We start from the raw sequence: 8,886 nt of genomic DNA, 5'->3' as shown, positions 1-8,886 counted from the left end.
CCCTTCATCAGAAAAGCTTTTCTGATGAAGGGTCTAGGCCCGAAACGTCAGCCTCTCTGCTCCTATGATGTTGCTTGGCCTGCCGTGTTCATCCAGCCCTGCACCTTGTTGTCTAGTATTCCATCACACTCCTGACTGTGCCTTGTAGATGATGGACAGGCTTTGGGGAGTTGCAAAGTGAGTTAATCGCCACAGGATTCCTATCCTCTGACCTGTTCTTGAAGCCACTGTGTTTATGTGGTGAGTCCAGTTGAGTCTCTGGTCAATGGAAACTCCCAGGATGTTGATAGTAGGGAATTCATTGATGGTTGCACACTGAATGTCAAGGGGCGGTGGTTAGATTGTCTCTTATTGCTGATGGTCATAGCCTGGCATTTATGTGATGCAAATGTCACTTGCTACCTGCCAGCCCAAGACTGGGTATTGTCCAGATCTTGTTGCATTGGAACATGGACTGCTTCAGTATCTGAGGAGACACAAATGGTGCTGAATATTGTGCAATCATCGGCAAACATCCCTACTTCTGACCTTATGATGCAGGGAAGGTCATTGATGAAGCAGCTGAAGATGGTTGGGTCTAGGACACTACCCTGAGGAACTCCTGCAGAGATGTGCTGGAGCTGAGATGACTGACCCCCAACAACCACAACAATCTTCCTATGAGCCAGGTATGACTCCAACCAGCACAGAACTTGCCCCTGATATCCATTGATTCCTGTTTTGCTAGGGTTCCTTGTCAAGGGCTGTCACTCTCACCTCACCTCTGGAATTCTGGTCTTTTGTCCATGTTTGAACCAAGGCTGTAATGAGGTCAGGAGTTTAAAGGCCCTGGCGGAACCCAAACTGGACGTCACGGAGCAGGTTAGTGCTGAGCAGGTACTGCTTGGTAGCACTTTTGATGACATCTTCCATCACTTTAATGACAATTGACAATCGACTGATGGGGCAGTAATTGGCCGGGTTGGATTTGTCCTGCTTTTTACGTACAGGACAAAGCTGCGCAATTTTCCACATTGTGGGGTCGATACCAGGGTTGTAACTGTACTGGAACAGCTTGGCTAGGGGAGCGGCAAGTTCTAGAGCACAAGTCTTCAGTACTATTGCCGGTATGTTGTCAGGGCCCGTAGCTTTTGTAGAATCCAGTAACTTCAACCATTTCTTGATATCACGTGGAGTGAATCGAATTGGCTAAAGACAGGTATTTTTGATGCTGGGGACCACTGGAGAAGGCAGAGATGGATCATCCACTCGGCACTTCTGGCTGAAGATTGCTGCGCAAGTTTCTTCCTTATCTTTTGCATTGATGTACAATGCTCTCCCATCACTGAGGATGGGGATATTTGTGGAGCCTCCTTCTCCAGTGAGTTGTTTAATTGTCCACCACCATTCACAACTGGATGTGACAGGACTGCAGAGCTTAGATCTGATCCATGGGATCACTTAGCTCTGTCTATCACTTGGTGTTAATGCCATTTAGCATGCAAGTAATCCCATCTGGTAACTTCACCAGGTTGATATTTCATCTTCAGGTATGCCTGGTACTGCTCCTGGCATGCCCTCCTGCACTCTCCATTGAACTAAGGTTAATCCCCTGGCTTGAGTGGGGGATATGCTGGGCCATGAGGTTACAGATTGTGCTAGAGTACAATTCTGCTGCTGTTGATGACCCACAGTGCCTCAAGGATGTCCATCTTGACTTGCTAGATCTGTTCACAGTCTGGCCCATTTAGTACAGTGATAGTGGCACTCAACATGATGGAGGGTATTCTCAACGTGAAGGCAGAACTTTGTCTCCACAAGGACTGTGCGATGGTCACTCTTACCGATACTGTCAAGGACAAATGCATCTGCAGCTGGCAGATTGGTAAGGATGAGGTCAAGTATGTTTTTCCCTCACCACCTGCCGTAGACCCAGTCTAGCAGCTACATCCTTTAAGGTTCAACCAACTCAATCAGTAGTGCTGCTGCCGAGCCACTCTTGGTGGTGGACATTGAAATCCCCCACCCAGAGTACATTTTGAACCCTTGCCATCCTCAGTGCTTCCCCCAGATGTTGTTCAACATGGAGGGAGTACTGATTTATCAGCTGAGGGAGGACGGTACATGGCAACCAGTGCCCATATTTAATCTGAAGGCACAGGACTTCATGGGGTCCGGAGTCAATGTTGAGTATTCCCAGGTCAACTCTATCCCAATTGTATACCACTATGCCGCCACCTCTGCTGGGTCTGTCCTGCCGATGGGACAGGACATATCCAGGGTGATGGTAAAACGTATGATTCCATAAATATAACTATGTTAGGCCTGACAAGTCTGTGAGACAGCACCAGCCCCTCAGATGTTAGTAAGGAGGACTTTGCAGGGTTGACAAGCCTGTTTCTGCCGTTGTCTTTTCTGGTGCCTAGTTCGAAGGCTGGTGCTCCGTCTGGTTTCATTTCTTTGTTTAGACTTCATAGCTTTTTAAAATTTATTCAAGGGATGTCGGTATCACTAGCTGGACCAGCATTTATTGCCCATTTCTAATTACCCAGAGGTCAATTAAGAGTCAGCCACATTGCTGTGGGTCTGGAGTCACATGTAGGCCAGACCAGGTAAGGATGGCAGATTTCCTTCCCCGAATGTCATTAGAGAGCCGGATGGGTTTTTCTGACAATTGACAATGGTCATCAGTAGATTCCAGATTTTTTTAAAAATTGAATTCAAATTTAACCATCTGCTGTGGCAGGATTCGAGCCTGGGTTCCCGGGATATTAGCCGAGTTTCTGAATTTATAGTCTAGCAATAATAGCATGCAGTATTATCCTTTTCTTTTTAGTTTTTGTGTTAATTTTTCATGATGTTGGGTTGGGATTCCACGGTACTAATTCAGCAACAAAGAAAGAACAGCATCATATTGATTAAACTGAGCAAGTTAATACAGTACAGGGAGAACGGATTGTAAATAATATAGTGATGTACTATAAGCCTAAACATTTGGAGAACATTATTGAAATGAACGTGTGTGTATAGTATGAAACGATGGTTAGACTTAGTCACAGTTCTTCAATGCTTTGAAACACATGTATGCAGGCAAAGTGCCAGCTGTGTTTGTGATAGCACCTATGACCAAGTCTGAAGATTGTTGTTCGAACCTCACTCTGCAGCTTTGAACTGAGTCCATGCCTGCACTTCACTACAGTCCTACTCTACACTCTTACTTCATCTGCTTTCTGGGTCAGCCATAAAAGATCCTAAAACCCTATTGAAAAGAGGAGGCAAGGAGTTCTCTCATCTTCCTGTCCAACATTTATCCCTCAATAAAGGCCTAAAACATTACCTTATTTAGTTTGCTGGTCAGTTATTTATTGCACTATTGTTTTCAATGGGAGCTTGCTGTGCACATATTGCTTGCTGCATTTCTTACATAACAGCAATGGCTACATTTTGAAAGGACTTCATTGGTTGTGATATAATAACCTTTTCGGCATCAAGTGTTGATGCCTGCTTACCTGAACTTGCTCTTTGAGCTTGAGGATGAATTTTCCTGCTCCTTTCCACCTGCTCTGAGCTACAAACACACTCTCATTCTCAGAAAGGATTCGAAGAGCAGGTTTTGCCATTGACGATTTCTTGTTTAATGGCTCTTTGGTGACTTCCTCAACAAGGACATAATCACTGGGATTTGGGTTGCTCAGGATGCTGTAGGAATACTTGGCTTTACTTAATGCCTGTGGAGTAATCAAACCAATTTGTGGTAATTCACAGTGCAGTTAACACTGAATAGATGTTCCATGTTGTTGGCATGCTTAAACCTAAACAGATTCCACTTCACTTTCCAATCTATACTGATCTACCGTACGTGCCCTTGAACAAATCCAACCCATGCTCACATGACAATTATATTTGACAAGGTAATGGTAATTATACTTCAAAGTTTATGCACTGATGAACAGAACTGAATTAATGAATGAATATAACTTTGGCACACTGTAGTTGGCAATCCCAGCACTTTTATCTTTAAAGAGTAACACTATCCTCTTCACTTGTTAGAGCCATGCTATTTACTCATTTATCGGCATTCAACATATTTACTATTGGATTCTGCTGGCAATCTAGTTGTGAGAAATACATATTACCCTTGGAATCAATGGTAACGTTACTGAGCAACGAAGCCTGAAGACCAGGCCGATGTTTTTGCAACATGGCTTTAAGCACGACGTGGTAAAACAAGAATCCACTAAATTCTGGAATTAAAAACTAGCCTCATGGAGATCCTGTAACCACTGTTGACTGGGTATAATTTGACAAACCTGTAGTATGATATCCTGGGCTGTGCTGAACTTTGACGCTCTGATGACAGTCCGTGGCTGCTCTGGGGACACATCATGCACCTGAACCAAGAAACTGTCAGCTTCTGTTGGAAGGTTATTGCAGCTCAAATCGTCACGTTCCTCGTACATGGTGTTCCTTTGGTTCAGCTCCTGCAACAGATGCTGATTGTCAGTAGGCTTTCTGATGCACATTGTTACCCCACAGATTGTGAATCACCCACAAAGGCAGCTTCTCTCAGTTTTGACACGCAAGAGGGAAGATCCCACCAACCCACGTTCTCATCCAAACCAAAGCCGCTTTCCAAAGTGACTCTCATCAGAAATGTCCTCAACTAGCTTCTGATGAAGGGTCTAGACCCGAAACGATGGCTTTCCTGCTCCTCTGATGCTGCTTGGCCTGCTGTGTTCATCCAGCTCTACACCTTGTTATCTCAGATTCTCCAGCATCTGCAGTTCCTCCTATCTCTAGCTTCCAGTGTGTTCTTTTTTTTAAAAAAAATACCTCTGACATTCAGGTTTATTTCATTCCGAGCCTTGTCGCTGCATCTGTCTGTGTGTGTCTGTATGTGTGTGTGCGCCTGTGTATACTCTTATGTCTCTGGGCAATTCAATTGGATTTTAAGCTGGATAGTGGTGGCCAATGCCTGGATCATTTCTGGATCCTGACCCTGCCATATGGTTTTAACATGCACAGCCCTATTTAGCCAGTGAAAAGCTTGGCACTTGATTACCAGTAACTGGAGTGGCTGTGAAGCAGGAACTGGATCCGCGATGCAATATCCAATGACAAACAGCAGTTATGACTGTACTTGCCCATTGCCTTGTAGACTGGAGCAGGTGAGAGAGCAGACAGTGTGTTGGTTGAACATGAAGTTTTAAATTCTTCTGTCTCAAGGTGACTCATTCTGAAATGACGACCTCAACTAAATTGCCCGCCAATGACCATCAGTTACTGGGATTGAAGGAGTGAAAAGCAGCTGGAATCGGGCCAGATTTTCAAGGGGTCACCGTTTATGGTCCCACAGAGGAGTTGTGAACCCTACTGTGCATAAAGGAACCTTTTCATTGGGTATAAGCCAATATACTTGTCCAAACCCCCCTCCCAATGTCCTGTCATACCCTCCATATTAATCTATAGCATTTTTATATCAGTATATACGCTGTTTCTGAATATTTCTGAAGAAGGGTCCAGACCCGAAACATCAACTTTCCTGCTCCTCCGATGCTGCCTGGCCTGCTGTGTTCCTCCAGCACCATACTGTGTTATCTCTGACTCCAGCATCGGCAGTTCCCACTACCTCTATACATTGTATCAAACCACTAAAGCTGATTGTAATACTTACATGGAAAAGCTTTATAAACGTAATTCATTTATTTCTAACTTTTTTAAAGAGATCTGTTTTTATTATAGCCCTATAAAAGTGCCGACCTTTAAACTATCAATAGCAGAACCTACACGCACTTGACATATCTTTATCTTGTTTAAGTTAATACTGTGCAATTGACAATACGGAAACACAAAGAAAGGGACATCGATCAAGCAATGCTTTCTTTTGGATGCAGCTGTTTCAGCCAACAAATGGATACCCAAGCTCTCAGCCATAAATACATAATACACACCCCATCTCAGCAACTCCTGTGGCTACCTTCAAATTGTTTCCAGGTTGATAGATGTAGCTCCAGTGAGTATCCTCGCCAAACCCCTATCTTCCAAAATGAACAACCACCCCTCTACAGACACATTCTTCCATGCAAACCTGGGAAATTACTGAACTCCCACGACCAGTCACTAAAATCCAGCCCTACGCGTCAGGGAGAGAAATGTGCATTTTGGTTCCAGGAAGAGCCAAGCCTTTCTTTATGATGAAATAATATTCTAATGAACTGGCGAACTCATACAGGTATTTCTGCTGTAATGCATTCTTCGTTAACGCAAATTGGCGGTAATGTGATTGATGAATAGTGGACACTATTTGATTAACGCTGACTTTCAGCTGTACAGGCACAGCAATTTTCTATAGCGATTTGCTATAGCACAAGGTCACACAAGAACGCATCAATCATTTTACAGGAGAACTACCCGTATTATATTTTTATCCAGGGTTTCTAAATGGATCAATAGCATTAGATGCACATTGTGATATTAAACTGGTAAATGCTGCTTATAGGTATCAATGGATATTCAAAATTATCCGAATGGGCAGAACAAAACCACAAGTGGATATTTGTGAATGCAAAAAGGAGGAATTTGTTGGTGGCAGTGTTCCCCTGGTCAGCTCAAGGTGTTACAAGGGTAGACAAAAGAAAAACAGAATAATTAACATCATGTTTCATAAAACAGTGATGATAAGAGAAAGAAAAATCACTTAAGAAAAATTGAAATACCTCCTCTTTGCTTTTGAAGACAATTTTTCCGACCAGTCCTTCCTCTGGGAACCAACACTGTGGAATTTTCAGGATCTCTTCCTCTGGACTAATGACCCTCTGGAGTGGCTGTTTCTTACACTCATTCTTGTCTTTGGAAAGAGAGTTTTTCTCTTCCACAAGGAAGTAGTCGGCAGTGTCTGCCTCTGAGCCACCCAAAATGCCTACAATCTGGAAGGATCAATTACAGTAATTGAATTCCCTTAAGAAAAATGGCTTTGAATAACAATAAAAAAGTCCTTAATCCAGTTTTGATCTGCAAGTGAATACCGTTAGAAACCAATGTTCAGTTTAGCTAGTTTCCTGTTTACCTGCCCTTTTGGATGCTAATCATTCATTATGTTCAAATCTTGTTAGGCTGTCTTTGATGCTCCAGGTCTAATTGTCAATTTGTTCCCAATTGGCCACAGCTCTGAGCTTACACAGGACAAATCTATATAGACAGACAGTTAAAGGGTAAAGAACCATGGCTCAGAAATTCACAGAAAATGGCTCCTCCATGTTACTATAACGGTTCCAGTTTCTAAAAACATTTGGGAAAATTGCACTGGTTGTATTCAGTTTAACACACCAAGTTTTTGGCCCCTTGACTTGTTGGATCACTTCCATTGGTTTCCTTTTTTCCCATGGGGTTATTTCGAACACAGCTTTGCATCTGCTAGTGTTTTACAATAAAAACTCAAAACATGTTTCCTTAGATATCACTCTTTTAGATTTGTCCAGTATTCTCCAAAATACCGTGTCCCAGTAGATGCAATTTTTGTACATTTGAGGAATTCAGCATCAAATTGCTTGTGACTCTGTCCCATTTGGCATTTTATAAATCAGATCCAAAGCAACTGTACATTGCATCTCATGTTTAACTGATATCTGCAAATTCTCCTCCGTTTATCTGAATATCTTCCAAGTTTCAAGATATTACCAAGGTGGGACTGAAAATGCATGGTAGGTTACAAATAACATCGCCCTTTGCTCTTTGAGTTGAGCACAGGCCAGGCAGCTGAGAAGCTGACTTTTCTCTCCCTGCCAGCTTTAACACAATGAGCTTGGTCAAGCATAAAACAATCCACAAACCAGCTCAGTGGTGGACAGTGATCCGAAAACAATGCGGACCCTCTCAGAGACCGCAGCTAAAGTACGTTTGGGTCAGAGAGGGGTCTCCATTCTGTACCTAATCATGTTACTTCTGGCTCAGGAATAGTTAGTTAATGATTGCACTGGATGGCCAGTGTACCCTATTCCCCAGCAACAAAATTCCACAAAGCAAACAGACTGTCGGGAAAGACTGGTGGCTAACATAACAGAGAATCCCAAAGTCTTCTCAAAGGTGTATAAATGGTAAGATATGAAGGCAGGGGGTGGATGGAGGAAGGGGGAGGGCAAGACTACTGTATGAAAGGTGTACTTTTTTAAAAAAAAACTTATTCAGGGGATGCGGACTTCACAGACTGGGTCAGCAATTATTGCATAGCCTCCACGCCCCTTGAGTAGGTGGTGATGAGCTGCCTTCTTAAACTGCTGTAGTCCATTTGATGTAGGTAGGCCCACAATGCTGGTAGCGGGGGGAGATCCATATGCTTTTATCAGAAGTAGATGCTGTTGAATGCAGAGTGAAAGAAGAGGTGGTTGAGACACTGGCCAAAATTTAATAGATAGATGGAGTGTTCTTACAGCTTATAATTCCCCAGGACCGGATGGAAAGTGGTCCTGTATAAAACACTGGTCCAGCCTCAACTGAGGTATTGTGCCCAGATCTGGGTAACACACTTCAGGAAAGTTGAGACGGCATCAAAGAGTGAGTAGAGATTTCGAAGAAGTGTTCAAACTCATGAGGGACAGACTTGATCTGGGAAGGAACCATTCACACTGGTAGAAGAATCCAGAATCAGCTGATTTCAGATGATTGGCTAAAGGAGCAGTATTATTTTGATGAAAAGCTCAATGTGTGACTGGGGTCTGGAATACACTGCCGGAGTGCGCGGTGGAGGCAGATTCAATCGGAGTTCGCAAAACAAATTAGACAACGATCTGCAGAGAAGAATATGACAGGATTACATGGGGAGAGTGGGCAGTGGGACCGCAGAAAGTGAGCACAGACACGATGGGCCAAATGCTGTGACCACTCAATGATAATGTAACATAACGGAAAAGA

General features: G+C 43.4%; 1 protein-coding gene across 1 annotated transcript; it reads right to left on the bottom strand.

Annotated features, from left to right (window-relative positions):
* Positions 1–3,434: 3,434 nt before the first annotated feature.
* On the bottom strand, positions 3,435–6,905 carry LOC125482249 (1-phosphatidylinositol 4,5-bisphosphate phosphodiesterase epsilon-1-like; the record flags this gene model as incomplete). The annotated part of the gene is made up of 3 exons (XM_048594287.1): positions 3,435–3,707; positions 4,290–4,460; positions 6,696–6,905. Coding segments are annotated over 3 exons (654 nt in total), but the record flags the coding sequence as incomplete, so codon positions are not given.
* Positions 6,906–8,886: the final 1,981 nt, after the last annotated feature.

This window comes from Rhincodon typus, unplaced genomic scaffold (genome assembly GCF_021869965.1).
Source record: "Rhincodon typus isolate 14 unplaced genomic scaffold, sRhiTyp1.1 hic_rhity00007669, whole genome shotgun sequence".
In the NCBI taxonomy this organism is placed as follows: domain Eukaryota; kingdom Metazoa; phylum Chordata; class Chondrichthyes; order Orectolobiformes; family Rhincodontidae; genus Rhincodon; species Rhincodon typus.
This window is presented reverse-complemented; position numbering and strand designations above follow the sequence as displayed.